Consider the following 18,027-nt stretch of genomic DNA (forward strand, 5'->3'; position numbering starts at 1 on the left):
TTTGTGAATCGCATGGAACAGGTGCCTAAAGTTTACTCATACTTTTGATTAAGACTTGAAATGAAGACGACCCCCCCCCCCACCCGGGCAGGTCCAGAGCCCCCCCACACCCCATGAAGCGCAGAGCGCTGTCCCTGACGAGGTCTCACTCGTACAGGCTAGGGGGTCTGCTACTGGAGTCTGAGAAAAGCCCTCACAGGGCTCCTGCTCTCCCACACTGTCTGCAGTGAGGTGCCTCCGTCCGGTGAATACTAATGCTGCCTCCTGCTGCACTCACTTTGCATGCAGTGTGTGCTGACTACCCTTATTCAAACGGCTCACAGACACTGCAGTACTTTATCAGTGGAATTTGAATAGAAAAGCAGGGGTGCACTGTCTACACACACACACACACACACACACACTGATAGACACACACACAGTCGTATACATATGCACACTCACACTGAGGGGGGTAACCTTCATTTAGACTGGCCTCTGTTTCCTATTCGTAATATAGGGCTGGTTTCATAGGTATGATGGAAGATGTACAGGACAGCTGTTTTCTCATCAGAATAGGATTAAGCTTACGCATTGTCTGAAAGATGAACTCCTACAAGATGAACCCAGCATTACTAATGTGAAATGCTATACAACAAAATAGCTGCAAATCATTTTCACAATGTCATATTATTCCTGATATTTATTTCAACCGATATTTTCCGTGAAGGATGCCAAACACAGAAACCCAGTATATGTTAGGAGGGGATGTACAGAAATATCCATGGCGTCACAGGATACTGTGGAATTCTTTCACATCTGAAAAGACTCCAATATTTTGATTGAAATTGATTGATCAGTCAGCATATGTAATCTGTTTACATAACAGGCTGACATGTGCAGGAAATGAGATTCATTGATCTGAGGTTTCAGTTCCCAAAGTGACCAGCAGTATGTCAACCTCCCTCTCTTGTCCAAATTGAAAATTATGAAATGAACATATATTTGAATCAAGACCACTGTTTCTAACCTGTTCTCTTGCTCCACCAAACCCACGGCATTGCCTTAAATTAAATGTTATGTTCAGTTGGGTAAGTAATTGTGGAGAAACATTGTTTTGGATTGAGGGAGGGTGTTAGAGTTTTTAATTCTGTTACTACTGAAACTACAGTTAAATATACACACTATGAAAAGTTAGACATGAAATTCTTGAATAAAATTGAATACAGACAGGAGTACTTCACTTCGCGTCCCTTATGTGGACATGCAATACTTCTCCACCTGATGGCGCTGTTTTCATGTCTAAAAAGGCACCAAAGAAATGACAGCCACTGGCACACTTTCTCCACAGGAATGCACTATTGTGCGTTTAATCTCTCTTGAATGACGTGGTAAAAATATTCTGTAGTTATTAAATCATTGTTTATCAAACTAATTTTGTTGTTTGGATAACAAAAAATACGAGGTTTCATTCATAAAGGTAAAGCAATGTATTGATGCTCTTAAGCTCTTAAAAACAATTTAGGGCTATCTGTCGATGTTATTTAGCTTTGACAGAAGGATCAAGTGAATACAAATGAGCGTGAATAGCCTATCAAACATATCTGCAGGTGTGCTTACCCTTCGTCAGCCGTGCATTCCTTGGTCTTTTAAAAATCTGTAGATAGAGGTGGCAAGAACACATCCAGTATGGAACTACTGTCCCACAGGGACCCACAAGGAAAGCTATTAAAGCAGCACTATGCAACAATTTGACACTTTTTGAGGTATGGTTTTATAGGCAAACTAGTTTGGTATCATCCTCAAATTCATTTTGATAACATATGGTCATGTGAAGGACAGATAAACACCTGTGTCTTTCCCACTAGACATCCAGGATATGCACTATGTAGTAGTTATGTGTTTCCTGGCTGGAACACCTTGCAAAAATGGAAGAAAAGCCTTCAAAGCATGACATTACCAGCTATACTGCCAAAAGACACCAGTTATCTTATATCAGTGTCAACTGGGCTGTTGGTGGTGTTTGCAAGGTTTTTGCATGCCTTTTAGGTAGTTAGTGTGCTAGTTTTGGAACAGAACTCCTTATTACTCTAAGGCTGCTATAACACTAGGCATCTTACTCGTGGCATGGTGATTTCATTTGTAAGATAGTAATTTTCTGAGGGAATTTTAATTAATAAAAATAAGGCTTTACAGCTTTGATTACATTTGTGTATTGTAATACAATTTGAACAAATAAAATGTGTCTTGATTGTTTTATTAGTACGCATTGTTATTCACTGTTTTAAATGTAGCCAAGTTGGCAGCGGAAAGTTTTTGGAGCAAACCGAAGGTAAGCATAATTTGCTCACTCCGGGTTCTGGTATCGGCCGACTGATTGGCAGAAGCTATTGTCTGCGCCGGAAGCGGCCCAGTTTGTAAGCAAGTTGTATACCACACTCGGGCCGCTTCCAAGCCGACAGTTTGTGCTGGACCTAGAGCTAGATTTAAAGACTTCGGCTGAGTCGGGTGGCCGTAATCGAGCCGCATTCGGCCCACGTATGTTTCGCTACTTGGGGAATTATTGCAAGACACGTGAATCCTACGTCATCATAACATAGAACAACAAGCGAGCGACATGGCGGCTCCTGTGTGTTCTAAGGTAAAGAAAGGATGCAAACCATTCCGAATACATGTGTTTTTTTTGTAGATTTGCAGATTAATATGAAATACAGAAACACGCCTTGTCGCTTGGAGACAAAAATTATCCACTTTGTGATGAATAAGCTTGTCTGAGTTGGCTCGCTGTTTTCGTTTGCTAATAACAAGCTAGCATGCTACACTTGGTCTTTTGATGAGATTTTGATTGTTCAATTTAAATATGAACTTTCTGTAAAGAAGTGATAGAACGATATAAACACGGATAAGAGGGTTAATGTTCGCGGTCGCAGCAGCATATCTAAATACAAACGTAGGCTTTTCGCCAACTGCATCTCACAAACTACGTTTCAACAGTTGAACAAGTCTGAAGTTGATGCCAGTCGTAAAGTTATGTACACGTTGACACAACAAACAAGAAGAGGGAATGGCAGACAGTCGGGTACAGTTTCTGAGAATTCGGGGGCAAATGTTAGTGGACTACCGTTTAGGTTCGCTAGCTGTAATTTAGAATTCTTTGGAACCCAAACAGCTAGCTTGTTCTACTCAAGCTGTTTCGTCATGTGATTCATCACGGAATTAGATTTCTTATGAAAATCATCAGCTCTGTGTGACTCTGATCGTGAATCTTAGATTGCTGTCTACTGTACCTCACCGTCGGGAAACTAATGTTAACATTCTGTTAAAGGCAGTCAATGACATCCCTGTGACCTACACACGAAAACACAAAGCTTCATATTACATTGTGAATGTGTTTGTAGGTTGCGTTTGAACATGACGGTGTTTTCATCCACACAAACCCGGACAGACAAGATGAGCAAGATTCCCTCATTTCAGGATGTTTGCGTGTGATCGAAAAGGTGAGATAGTGAATTAATCAACTTTTATTGTCAGAATACCTATGTATCTTTTGATTTTAAATGTGATAGTTCAATTCGTTATACCCTGGAATGACGTGACACTTTTGGTGTTCATTTTTGTTGTCAGGATGGGGATGTTGTGGTTGAGTTTAAACAGTTTGAAGATGTTGCTGACCCCTCCAACATGCTGTGTCCTAACAAGGTCAGTAGGCTATGTTATTCACTTCATCAGATTCACTGAAGCGTTTTAATGTGTGTGGGTCAATACAAAGAAGCTGATACCAGTTTGCAGTCTAACTGAGGGTTTGCTTGTTTTATTCCTGGTATGTTAAGCATTAGAGGCAAAGCATTCTATATGTACAGTTCGACAGATGAATCAAATATGATCTCAAAACGCAGAATGTAACCGCTGATGAGATACAAACTTCAATGTGCTGAATGCATTTGACTTACTCCTTATGAAAGTCCTAGTTATGCACAGCCAGGCACAATCATCGCCTAGGAAATGTTCCCTGCTCCTTGCACCATAGTGAGAAATACCAGTAAAAGTGATGCCTTCACCCATGCATGTTTTCACAGGCAGGAGGAATCATTTCACAAAGCAGTGTTTCCAGAGTGTAGTTAAATTATGATTGCTGATGGCCTTCTTCACCTGTGTCATAGGATGATTGTATATTTATATATCCACATGTACCCTGCGTTGTGTGACCGCATTGTCCGACACCTGACTCGAACCTGCTTCTTTGGAGAGGGAGGCAGGCTTGCTAGCAAGGAGGCTAAAGCCAGTTGGTGCTAATGTCTGTGACTAGCACGTCTGTCTCATAAGGTGTCAGGGAGTGAGGTTTAGTCACTGCGCAGCTCTGTACATGCTGGCCACCTGCTGGCCATACACACACACACACACACACACACACACACACACACACATGCAGACTCTGCGGTTATTGTTTCTCCCTAGGACTCCAGCTCGGTGGTGGAGTGGAAACACACTGTACGACCACCCAGGCCTCTTGAGCCCCAGCTCAGCTGTGAGACGGAGTGGGATATGGTCAATGCCGTCCACTTCCGCAAGAGGTCCACTTCCACTTCCAATGGGGAAGGTAGGCCATCTTTCCTCATCACCGACCTTATATTACAAGTCCTGAAGGATAGTAAGGAATTTAAAGGTGTTGTTTGCAATAAATCACTAGATAGACTAAGACAATGAATATACCATGATTTTACAAATAACTGTATCCACTTTCATTCATGTTTGCATATTTATTTACTCATTTAGCATGCTTTTGTCCAAACTGACCAAACTGAGAGGTACTGTATTTTAATGACCATAAACCGAATTAACGTTTACATCATACACACGTTTGTAATTTAACGTTACATCATCCTGTCACATAAAACTAAATGCCATGTAGTTGTGGTGCGAGCGCTATTAGTCCTTTAAAAGTTGTATGGGATGGGCATTTCAAGCTAAAATGCTACACCCTCTCCTCGCACAGACAAACACACACACACGCACACACACACACACACACACACACACACACACACACACACAGGCTACCTCATTCCTACTCACAGTAAAAACCATGCATATACAGTGGGGAAAATAAGTATTTGAACCCCTACAGATTTCGCAAGTTTGGCCACTTGCAAAGAAATGTGTGATCTATAATTGTAATGGTAGGTGTATTTTAACAGTGAGAAACAGAATATCAACAAAAAAATCCAGAAAACTGCATTTTATAACATTTATGACTTAATTTGCATTTGCATCTCAGGATTGTTTAGGATGTCTATGTGAAGTCATTTAACTTTTATTGGTGAGCTAATTTTGAGAAATTAAACTTCTTCAGTTTAAGCAGCTAATGGTGTTGCTATGGTGGCCTAGTTGCTATGTTAGCTAACTAGTTAGATAGCTAAAGGAAACTTTTAAATAACCTATTTACGGTACCTATGTAACGGTTCAATTGGCAGAGTTCCATTTGCATGACATGATAGTTACAGTATCTTCAAAATTAAAATGGGAAAAGGTAGAAACCCTCAGGGTGCCTGTGCAGCTTTTAACACAAGTTCATATTCACACACGTTAGCAGCTGCTAACTATGAAGATGGTTCCCTAAGCTTGAGATAGCTAGGATAGTTAAAAAGTTTTGATGGGTAGAAACCCTCTGGGTGGCTGTACAGTTTGACGTTAACACAAGTTCATATTACACACGCTAGCAACTACCAACTGTTAAGATGGTTCCCTTAGCTAGAGATAGCAAGGATAGTTCATAGCTAGGTTAACTGGCATGAGACCTCACATGTTTCAAACCTTTCCCGGAGGTTTGAGCTTCGTAGCATCCCAATAGATGGGCTACAGTTGGGTGGGAATACACACATCCGTTTGTGAATGAAAAAGAGTTCTATTTAGTTTTTACCTGATACATTAATGGAATTCGTATATTAAAGAGGGGGAGAGACCTGTTCTACCTGAAAGAGTTACTGTGCACGTTACTAACTTCCAGGTGAGGAAAAAATGCATTCCCATGTATAGACCACACCTGGGTATTAACCGCAGGGCTGCAGACATTTTTGACAAAATCAATGTATAAACCACGGTTAATAGTCAGGGAAATTACGGTATGCTGGGAATAATCCTGCATCGTGTCCCATTAAGTGGTGAGTCTGCAATGTGTGGCCTCAGTATGAGATAATGTATAATGGGTCCTTAGAGAGCGATGAGTGCACATGTGCTGTCCTGATTTGGCCCTTAATGACGCTGGTGGCCCCTGACAATGCACTGCTACTATTTTTGTCTCACATTATCTCTTAATTGCCATTCAGAGCCACGCCATAGCCATAATTAAATCTCTCTGCCACACTTCCACAAAAAAATAAATGAAAGGGGGGAAAAAAAAGTTTTGGGAGGTCTCTCAGGCATATATTAAGACACCTGTGTCCTCTACAGGAGTTATCCGAGACAGTGGAGATGGAGTGAGAGCGATGGAGAGGGGGTGTAAAAGAGAGGCATGAAATTAATTCCGGAAAGACTAATTGCTTCAATTTTCGCTCCCCCCCCCCCCTTCCCCTTCAAACCCAAATCAGCCCGCAATCAATGTCAGTGGTTCCCTCGGAGCATTAATCAGCACCTCGCCATGACTTACTTTCCAGGCATTTAAATCCCAGGCGACACGTGTTCAGTAGAATTACGAGGGTGACTTATTCCATGACGGGACGGGACGGCAACGCTGCCGGTGGTCACAAAAGCCTGCTTGAACACTACATACCTAAACCACTGTTTTTCTGAACACAGTGTAAGGTAAAGAGTGAAGAGGCGACGGGTTGACATCCTTCGCAGCTGAAGGGAGAACTTAGTACATGACAGGATAGGAGGTGACATGCTACACTGCCTGGGGTCACAAGAGCCTGGTTGAGCACGACACACACCTAAACCACTGTTTACCTAAATACCATCATCAGCATGATTGCACTGCACCACTTTTTTGACATCCATCCTCTACAAAAAGAAGTTAGCTGCAGCCAATGTCTTGGTGCGCTTGATGGCTTGAGGTTCTGTTCAGTCACAAGTAGATAGAGGTTGACATCTTCTTGAACAGGAGTGATAACTGCCTGTGAAGCATCACCAATCAGCAGTGATTACGGTTCTAAGAAAGAGAATGTCTCTTCAGTTGGGTTTGCTTTTTAGCACCCAATCGATAGGCTTGTCAATCCGTAGACCTGTGACTCAATAGGCTCATGAATTGTACAGTGAATTGATTGATGAAGACCTCAGCATCCCATTCACCAGCAGTTTGAATTCTGTTTGAGTTCGTCTCTGATAAAACAGCGCACTGGTGTAACACAGCATGTTATAGTCGGGCTCTAGACAGAGGTCGGTTTTGAACCCTTGACGAAGCCAGACAGCACTACTCCAGTGATCTGAAGTGATACTGAAAAGAATTCCAGTCAGCTAGTAGTTATTCGTACGGGTGTGTCATTTGACATTATGGAGCCTCAGGCTCTGTGTTTCTTTTGAGTCCCGGTGTAAGTGATGTGATGATGTTACATGGGTCTACACTGTCCCTTACTTCAGCTTTTTTAGCGTTCTTCCTCTTTTCAATTTCTCTCTTCTGCCAAGTTTCTTCACTCTCTCAACCACAACCTCAATTCAAGTCAAGATTGTTAAATATTGATGGTATTAATATACTGTAATTGTAGTGCTATTAAAGTACTACAATTTGTATTTGATAAGGTAGGTTCTGTTATTGATGACAGTGATTCCTAAATCCTGTATAAGTATCAGGAACACTGGAGTATTTTAGTGTGTGAATGCCAGTGTGAACTGTCGTTGGGTCTTCCTCTATGCAGCTCCTGCGGATGCTTCCCCCCCCATGGCCGAGAGAAGGAGTGGCTGCCTGAGCTTCAGCGTGGGTGACCTGATCTCCATCAAAGTGCGTCATGAGAGCTGGACCTACCTGCACTTCAATCTGAAGGAGGACATACCTGTACCGGCGCTCCACTTCCATCAGGGCGGCGCTGAAGCACTGCTGGCCTGCCTCCGCCGCTACGTACTCCTGACTGAGTGAGTAGAAGAACCGCCACACACACACACACACACACACACACACACACCCCTCACCAGCCAGGCACACACACACCTCTCCCCAGCCAGACAAAAACAAACTCGGCTTTGAACCATAACAACTCATCTCTCCTTGAGGGGACTAGGGGTAATCGTTGGCTGCCTTGCAAATGAGCTTGGAAATCACTGGGCCCGTGTATCGGCAGCGCTGTATATCCTCTACCCCAGAACCTTGTAGGTTGAGACAATTCATTGCCACTAAACTTTTATGGGTTCCAGTGACCGGATGACTCAATTGCTCAGCAAATAAATTAAAGGAGTGTTTTATTGAATATCGTGATCCGTGCCCGACTATGTGGTCAGGTTTATTACATGCAATTCGGTTTTATTATATCCTTTGTGCACACTAAGGTTGTTCCTCTCACTTGAATTCATTTCTTGCACCAATTTCCTGACACTGATCTTTGTTGGCTTTATAATAGCCGGAAAATCTGGCAGGAATAGAGAAACGTATCCTGTTCCGGCTGACGTTCCCTTGAAACTTGGATGCAGATTTCTCAATTCAGCCGTGGCAAAAAGGCTTCCTACTCTTTACACACAACATGCCTCCTGTAAGGCGTCGCTAATGATCTCTCCGTGAAGCCGTGGACGGAAGCTTCAAAGCGGGTGACTGGTGGTTGTCTCCCTGGTGTTTGATGTGAGAGTGTGAAAGGCGTTGTGCGGTGTAGCCAATGAGGCACGAGCCGTGCTCTCTAACGGGCGCGTGTGGATGCCAGGCCCCCCCCTGTGGAGAGCTTGCTCCGGTTTACCGTCCTTTTTGGGTTTAGAGCTCTTACAGCCAGACCCTGAGGGGCCACAGGAAGGCTCTCTCTCTCTCTCTTTCTCTCGCTCTCTCTCTCTATCAGTGTGTATCTCTCTCTCTCTCTTTCTCTTAATCAGTGTGTGTCTGTCTCTATCACTCTATTTTCCCCTCTCTTTCTTTCTCTCTCTCTCCCTCACTCTTCTCTCTCTCCCACACACTTGCTCTTTCTCTCTCCCCCTCTGTCTTTCTCTCTCCCCCTCTATCTCTATGTTGTCGGATCAGTCAGCATCCACCACCGATCCACCATCGTGTGACTGGCATGGGGAAAAACCACCGAAAGCAGAAGCGAGCCCAAGGGTTTGTGTTTCACCCCCTCCTCCCCTCCACCGTCACAGTCACCCTCCACAGGTTGTCTCACTTCCTCCACCTCTCGCCCACATGTGCAAGCACAGCAGGAAGTGAGTAGAGTGGCTTGAGCACCTGGAAGCTTCCTGCTAATTTTGCTCATGCGGAGACAGACTAGTTAATTGGAACGAGACAAATAGCACCTGGAAACCTGCTCTGCCCCCACAAATTCCAAATCCAAAATACGTTTGAAATAATTGTAATGCTTCAACAACTTAATCAGCTGTTTCTATATCAACAACTTGTTTGTCACTAATTCACTATGTTGGTGTCATTAGCCTAAAACCTTCAGTTTTAGTTTAATATGAACTGAAAACTACAAAACTGTAATAAATGCATCACTTAATGTATTGTGTTAAATATAATGCTTTATGATTTGTTTAAAACATCTGTTTCATACACAAAGCATTGTTAGTGCAAAATATATAGGCTAAATTATAGAGGATTTCATTTTGAAACTATTCAACTAATCGATTCATTTAAAAAATAATCAACAGATTAATGGTTAGTTGTAGCCCTAAATGTAAGCTATAAATACCGTCCCCCCCCCATGCTTGTAGATATGAGGTCAATACACCAAGTCACTAGCACATTCACACACAAATGAGCCTCATGCAAAATGGATGTGAGAGGGGGAAGCAGGGATTTGAGTGAAGCGGGCGTAATCCCTTTACCATGCCTGTGCTGTAGTCATTGTCTCTGCTGGTTTTCCTCACCGCTCAACGCTGTCACCAGAGACTGATTTGATGTGGGTTTCTCTCTATTCGTATGCTGCCCACAGAGTCTGACTGTGGGTGCAGTTCCTATCTTTGACCAGTAGAGGGCAGGCAGGGTTTGCACAAGAGCTGCTTTGCTGCTGGAGCCTGAAGGCATCCATTAGTTTGACAGTGACATTTTTTTTTTGGTCACATTCATTCTGTCTTCAATGCTTAAAAGTTGAAGATAACCACCATTTATTTTAAATGTTGTGCGTGCAGAGGACCCCAAGGGAAATGGGCCGCTTTGCTCCTCCATGTTCTTTGCTGGTTCAAAACTCCTCAATCACAGCAAATGTAACTGCTGTCTGTAATATGCGTTTGCCACTCATGGTACGTATCACTGTGCAGAATCTTACTTACAGAGAGGTCTTACAAAAAGCAGCAACCATCATCACAGGTCTTGACTCCTCAAACTGAATTGCACTTCATGTCTCCTTACTTGGAGAATCTTTAACTTGTATGAGCTCAATACGTTGTTCTTAAAAGCATCCCCCCCCATGACTCTGGTGATGCATACGGCCATTAATAGCCCTGAAAAGGGTCCTGGTGTTACTCGATGTGGAGGAGGGCCTCTGTGTCAGTACTTGAGAATGTAATGCATGCTGAGGTGGGCATCGATTGGAAGACCAGATTGCAACTGAGAACCGAGTACCGTAGATTGTCACCGCGGGGACCACCAGCGGGGGTTAGTGGGATAAGGTAGTGTGTGTGTGTGTGTGTGTGTGTGCATGTGACTGATGTGTGAGTGTGTGTGTGTGTTTGGTTGCCTTATTGATTGCCCATTGCTAACTACACTACATGTGAGGTGCATGGAAGGCCTCCTGGCTCAATGGCAGGCGTTCTGTCAGTGCCTCTCGAGCTGGTCAGCATACAGACCATGATGCCTTGTTTCTGGACAGGTCAAGGAGTTGTGGTGATGACCTGATCTTACCCTTACTTACGATCACCCTCTCCCCCTCATCACCACCCCAGACCGCAAATATTTAGAGGACGCTTTTATCCCAGGACACTTACAGTACCGTGCAGATCTGCATTTTCATCACCGTGTTCTTCTGGGGTATCTAACCCATGACCTTGGTGACCTTTCTCTACCAGTAGAGCTACAGGAAGTAAAATCCATTTGGTCAGAATGCACGTCAGAAATGCTTCACACTTCTCCATCTGCCAAGTGGTACAGACCACAGAAAACTGAAGCTAGCCAGTGGCTGGAGGTTGGGTTTTAATCTCCGCTTGGTTGTTTGTTGTTTGCCGAGCCCTGCAGCCATAGTTACCAACCTGTCAGTCAGCATCCCCCAGCAAATGAATATTCATAAATATTTCACCATGCGCCAACAGCACGTTTCCCATGGCTTCCTGGGCTTCAGTGTTCAGCATTAATCATGTTGGCGGTGGGATTGGGGGCATTTGAAGCTGAAAAATAGACCTTCTCAGAACAGGGTTCAGGCCAACCTTTGTCCCTAAGTAGGAGAAGTGTGTGTGTGTGTGTGTGTGTGTGTGTGTGTGTGTGTGTGTGTGTGTGTGATGGAGAGACTGTCTTTGTGTCTGAATGTGGCATGTCAGTGATTGTTTACATGAGAGTGTGTATTGTGTATTTGTGTGTATGCATGCAACACTCTTTCCCGATAGGAACTATATGAGCATCTGTGTCTCAGAATCATGAGATTGTCTGTGTATGAGAGAGGGTGATGAAAGTGTTTGTATGAGCTTGGGTTTGTGACACTGTCTCTGTGTGTGTGTGTGTGTGTGTGTGTGTGTGTGTGTGTGTCCCTGTGTGTGAAAAATATTTGCCCCACTTGTGTGTGTGTGTGTGTGTGTGTGTGTGTGTGTGTGTGTGTGTGTGGATCTCATGACCCTCCTCTTTGACTTACAGCAGAAAGGTGGGCCTTCTCTATGGTAATAGCATCAGTAGGGGGTGGCAGCAGCCAGACCGGTGGCTCCATTAGCATGCAGCAGCGGGGGGCCTTCCTCCGCTGTTGTTATCGCCTCTATACATCCCACTCGCACCCCGCGCACGCTATCATACCGTCATTAATGAATTCTCCTCTGCCAAACCGCTTCCGTTTTGATTGAGCGCTATTTGTATGCTAATGCCAGGACCTCTCTGGGAGAGATGTCTCATTCAATCTCGCTTTCTCTCTCTCTCTCTCTCTCTCTCACTCTCCTCTCCTCTCCTCTCTTCCCGCTGAAGAGGACAGTGTTTGCGGTCTGCCACGATCCCACACACACACACACACACACACACACACACACACACACACACACACTACGCACTCCGTCCCTCACACTCACGCGCCTCTTGACCCAAGTGACAGCAAGCTGAAGAGCGCCGTCACCCGTTTAAGCACAGAGGGCTTCAGAAGAGGACGTCCTCCTCCTCCTCCACTGGTGTAGAAACATCAGCCCCCACTCAGGTGGAAAAACCGCTCGAGAGAGCGAGAAATAACAGACTGTGTTTGCACGCCGCTTTTCCCTGTTCCCCCGACTCTTCAAATGAAAGATTTTTAAATTGTGTGTGTGTGTACGAGAGAGAGAGAGAGAGAGAGACTCATATCTCCTACCTTGCTGGCTATAATGTGCTAGTGCTAACGCTGTGGCCTGCTAACCCACTCGTGCTCATTTACCCTCATCACAGACATCTCACCAATTAATCTTTCCTGGGCATCAATGACTGCGGCCGCAGCGACTGTGGCATTGGCTTCTCTCAGGAAGCCAAACGGCCCTCATCACACAGCAGGGGTTAAAGCAAGGGGCATTTCTTTATTTGTTCTGGCCATAGCTGACGAGGCTGTCTTTTACAGCCTGGCAGAGAGAGGAGTTGTTGTGGGTGTGTGATGAGATGAAATGTGAATAAATCCTCCAATGTCCACACAAAGTTGGAGAAACAAGATATATTACAATGTTATTGGGATCGTCCTGTTCCAGGTTTTAAACAGGCAGAGCCCCTAACACCTAAAACATGATTTTTATGATCACATAAAACACACCTGATGCACCTAAACAGGTGTCTGTAATTTGGCAGTTGTGCTGTAACATTATGGAGGATTGTAGCAAGATCTCCCATGATTGGGAAATGCTGACATGATTGGGAAATGCTGCCATATAAATGAGAACATTTAACATTGAATGCCAAATCTCAAAAGTGACTTATAAAACATGTAACATTGAATGCTAAATTTTTACTTATAAAAGTGACTTATAAATCTTTTTTTTCTTCTCAATGTGACTTCTCTTCATCACTGATCTGAACTGAACAGATCTGTAATACGTAGTTTAAGAGCGCACCATCAACCCAAATGTGGCTGGTGTTTGAAGTTGTGAGTGTCAGGGATTAAATAAAAATGGAAATGAGAAACGGACCTTGATTTTTCTCGATATGTTCATAAATGAACAAGACACCTGCGTTCCTGTAGGAGTCTCAGTCTTTCACTGAGGTCACGCCCTCCACTCCATGATGCAGACGGCCCAAGTCATGGCCTTATTAACCACCTTAAGCACACTGTCGGCGCGTGTGTGTGAGTCCAAGCTGTCCTGTCCCATCCAGTCCGACGGTCTGTCACCACGCAAGCCTCGCAGCTGTCACCGCGCAGAGCTGCAGGGTGTCTGCATGTTCTGCCAACAGAGAAAGAGGACATCCCGCAACCAGGCTGCAGATGTCCACGGAGTCCCTGTCGGGAGAAAGAAATAATGAAATAAATGAAGCACCGCAATGTGCGAGAACATCAAACAAAGCCTGTTTTGCCAAGGTGAAGTTTTATTTTTAATTTATTTTTTTCCCCTAGGATGCAATCTGTTACATTGACATTTATCCAGTTACGCAGCGAGTCTGCTAGATCATATTTTCTTTTCCCTCGATGTTTGATGTTTTTATTTATTTCATAATTTTTTTTTTTTTTAGAGATGGTCTTCTGCGGAGACACAAGTTTATTTGGCAGGCTCATCAGTTACTCCTTCAGCACTGGTGATATTGAGCCAAAAAAACCTCACTCAGTGCACTGCCCGTCACCCGCTCCAAACATTTGATGGATGACAAATCTGGCTTGTTCGATAGCTTGAAAATACTTCTGTGATGTGGGTGTGGTGTGGTGTGGTGTGGTGTGGCGTGGCGTGGCGTGTTGTGTTGCGGTGCGTTGCGTCTTGGGATGTGCCAGGTGTAATTAAAAGTGTCTGCGGGTGTGAGCATGTTTTACAGTGAACATGCTGCTTACATTGGAAGTAACGTTATTACACATAGATTGCTGTTCCGTAGAGATAATCATCAGGTACGAGGTGTTCACTTGCATCTCATGCTGATGTGGGACTGTGGAAAAAAAACTGTAGACATGATTGACACACAGGAGTCCGACACCAGCTGTTTTCATGGCAGAAGAAAACTGAGAAAGTTGTTATTCCCACCTAAGTCACTGACGTCTGGGTATTCCTGCAAGGTGCTAAAATGCAATTGTCAGATGGCACACTTACTGATTAATTAATAAATAAATAAATAAATAAAAACAAATCTGTGTCCTACCTGTGCTGCAAGTCACTTCAGATAATAGCATCTGCTAAATGAAAAAATGTACTTGTAGTATTTATTCGGACCAGGTGTCTAGGCTGGGCAAAATACATGTTAATCCTCAAAACACGAAGGCAACAAACAGCCAGAACAACTGATGCCCACAGACACAGCAGGGCCTTTGATGGCAGAGCTCTGAAGTTTTATCCCCGCTGTCTGTGTCTCTCCCCAGGTCACCCTTTGATTCGCTGCTGCTGACCGTGGGCCACCACAGTAGGGCACTCTCACAGTCCTTTGAGAACCTGCTGGACGACACCACCTTCGGCCTCATACAGGTGAGGGCCTTTCACTCCGAGACTGAACAGATAAACATTTTTTTTAATTATTATTAGCCTATATTTTATTATATATTGGTCTTATTGCTCCCTAGGAATCAAGCCCATTATATTGGTTAGGGTTAGCATTTTGCGCTAGCAGTTGCTCAACCAGTTGAGTCACAGGACCACGGTAGTGAGTGTGACGGCAGGTGTTGCCAAGGCTACGGTTACATGGTTGGCATGCCTAGACAGGGCTGTTTTCGGCTCTCAGTGAGAATAAATTCCCAAGTTTCCTGCAAAAGCTTGTAATTTGAGGAAAAAAACATCCTCCAAAACCCTGTAAATGCACAAACCTCTTAGAGACCAATCATGTTGGGAGGAAGATGCTGATGAACAGTTAAATACACTTAGAAACTGCAGACTTAATTTGATGACACACCTGATTAGTGGGCCAGTGTGTGTAAGCCACAGAGATGGGTTCATTAAATCTTAATCTTGGGTCAGCAAGTGCCAAGTGCAACTCAAAATGGACAAAGAAATGATACCTTCATAGCTCTTAAAGCCCATGAGCACAAACCAAAAGATAAAAGACCAACCTGCTAGTGTTTCTCCTCATGCTCCTCACGCACAGCACTGAATATAACTCCTCCTGATTGGCAGGGTGTTGTGGTTGAGATCAGAAGAATCTCGCCACCCACATGATCATGCTCGAACAGTAATGCCAGTGGTTTCATATAAAGCCTGAGAGTTACTCCTCTACACATTTGAGTATGTTATTTAGGCCTGAGAATTGGAGTAAAAGACGTTCAAGAAGGTGAGATTGTCAACAAGAAATTCAAATAGTCGCACAGCCCCTTCTATCATGGCTGAAGTTGGATCATATATAAATACTAAATTCTTTATACGTGTAATTTTTATATAAAAAATTGTATGATATCAAATGTCTCAGCTCAGTCACATTAGTCATTCCAATTTCTTTTATTTAAAGCCTGAAAAATTCAGGAGATTAGACGCCCAGACTGAAAAATGAAAGTCCTTTGCTAACTTCAGTCCGAAAAAGCCAGAAGAAACCAGAGGTTGTTATTAACGGGAACCAAAGAAGTACTTGTCTCTTCTCACCTCCGTCTCTAATGGCTCGTTAGACTAAGTCAGCCGAGCCGCCGATGTGTCCAGATGGCCGCTGTTCGTCTTCAACACCTCGGAAAAGGCCACGCTTCATCACGCTGTCTTTTCACACGCACACACAAAAAAGTTAAGCTTGGAGGAATGTTTCTCTTTTACTTTCTTGCTTTTTTTTTTTTTTTTTTTAACTCTTCTCCCATAACCTTTTTAATTTTCTTTTTTCTTCACCACACAAAATAAAATGACACCCTTTTAATGGCTGTGATTCCACCCTTTCAGTGAGAGGGATAATGACTAAGTGCAAACGAGTGCATGGAGGTGGGGTTGGGATGTGGGGGAAGGGGGAAGGGGGGAATCAAACTGCACCGATAGCGGTGGTATTAGCTGCGTGCGCACAACCCTAGTCCCTCATTATCGCTAAAGCGGCGGGCCTCTGGCTCGGGCCCCCACCATATTACAGGAGTCATTTAGTAACGCTAGGGAATCGGGGGAATGAGGGTAATGATCCCTGACTCGCTAATAACATTGGGTGGCCTTCTTCAGGACGGGGTCAGTGGCGCAGGAATATTGTTTTCTAATGTGCCTCAGAAAAAAATCCAATCGCAAAGATGAACGACCACGTCACTGGCTCCTGTTAGCCCCGAAAAGAAAGAGAGGGTGGAGGAGGGGAGGGGAAGAGGAAGGATTCTTGCGGCGTGAAAGAAATCAATTCTCCTGGCTTAGCTTTTTTGATTTTGTAGGTCTTTGAAGTGAATTCAGAGTTGGGCGCTGAGGAAAAGTATTTTGGGAGAGCTTGTTTAGAGTGTGGTCATCCTCGCCTGGTCGCCACAGCTTGGAATTGAGGCTCTGCTGTTTGTCTTTGATTACCTGATGCAAGAGCATGACTCAACAGAGTTGGTCGTCATTGAAAAGGACAACGTCAACCTTTTGCAAAATATCTTTCTTCTGATTGTTATGCTTTGTAAAAGCTGTAACGCGATTCTGTTAGTTGTTTTCAAAAACCGCTCTGCGATTGAATCATTCACAGATTGTCTCACCACACATAATGGTGTATTAAATGATGTTAATAAACCGTCTGTAAAATGTATGATCAAGCAGCTGCTGTGACCACCAAAAGTTGGCCAGCATAATCTCCAAAATGGTAATCTTATCATGGTAACAAAGGAAAGGTCCCCACACTGGATTTGCTCAGACACCTGGGGTAAGGAAGAAAACTAAGGTGTGAGTGTCTGCAACTAATCATAGTATGGGAATGGGATAGGCAATTGAGAACCATCTCAGTCAGATAAACCTGATTATCATACAGAGCAACAAAAGGTTGCCAGACCTGTTTGCATTACAAGCCTAGCTCATTTACATTCAAAGCCTAGGAGGTGTCTTAAAACAGTATATATGGCTAGAATTGGAGATGCTTGTGGTTCAGACCTACACCGCTGAATCCGGAGTACGTTCCACGTGCTTCGTTACTGCACTTTACTGGAATAAAGATTGCTGCATCAAAAACAAAGAAACTTCCTTCATTTCTTACATGTCACATCATTCGGGATCTTTCAGCAAGAGCTACTGCATTTACACCCATAACCTTAATATGGTGAGCTTCAATGCACGCTAATTGTCAAAACTCAGTTTTATATTTTACCATCCAACTTTAATTTCTTAATATCCAAAGAAACGGCATGCTCCCTACAGGGTCAGTCTTGCACTCAAGACCTGAAAACAACAGAGGAAAAGCTTTTTGAAGACATTGAAAAGAACCATGTGTGTGTGTTTCATGAGTGACATGGACGTGTAATAACTGTAATTATGCTTTCCCACTACCCATCCAGGATATGCCCTATGTAGTTCTGTGTACTGGGCTGGAATACCCTGCAAAAATGGAAGAAAAGCTTTCACTGACATTGCCAGCTTCACTGCCAAAAGACACTAGTTAATGTGTTGGCAAGCTTCTATCAGTGTCAACTGGGCTGTTGGTAGTGTTCGCAAGGTTTTTGCATGCCTTTTAGGTAGTAAGCATGCTAGTTTTCGTACAGAACTCCTTATTGCTGCTTCTTATGAACATGTTATAACTGTATTATGCTTGTGTTTAAGGGT

The 18,027-nt window shown here is 43.7% G+C and overlaps 1 protein-coding gene across 2 annotated transcripts in view; it reads left to right on the forward strand.

Annotated features, from left to right (window-relative positions):
- The first annotated feature begins 2,396 nt into the window (after nucleotides 1–2,396).
- Nucleotides 2,397–18,027, forward strand: part of LOC105892288 (TBC1 domain family member 15) — a 35,034-nt gene continuing 19,403 nt past the window's right edge. Inside the window, exons 1-6 of one of the 2 annotated variants that reach the window (XM_012818539.3) lie at nucleotides 2,397–2,620; nucleotides 3,378–3,476; nucleotides 3,604–3,678; nucleotides 4,435–4,576; nucleotides 7,827–8,040; nucleotides 14,730–14,832. In XM_012818539.3, the coding sequence (XP_012673993.1) occupies nucleotides 2,597–2,620; nucleotides 3,378–3,476; nucleotides 3,604–3,678; nucleotides 4,435–4,576; nucleotides 7,827–8,040; nucleotides 14,730–14,832 (657 nt within the window). In that variant the 5' untranslated portion in view covers nucleotides 2,397–2,596. Of the gene's footprint in view, nucleotides 2,621–2,666; nucleotides 3,059–3,377; nucleotides 3,477–3,603; nucleotides 3,679–4,434; nucleotides 4,577–7,826; nucleotides 8,041–14,729; nucleotides 14,833–18,027 lie in introns of those variants that run through there. The other variant, XM_031558364.2, reaches the window with a different exon arrangement.

The sequence above is a fragment of the Clupea harengus genome, chromosome 21, assembly GCF_900700415.2.
Source record: "Clupea harengus chromosome 21, Ch_v2.0.2, whole genome shotgun sequence".
Lineage (NCBI taxonomy): Eukaryota > Metazoa > Chordata > Actinopteri > Clupeiformes > Clupeidae > Clupea > Clupea harengus.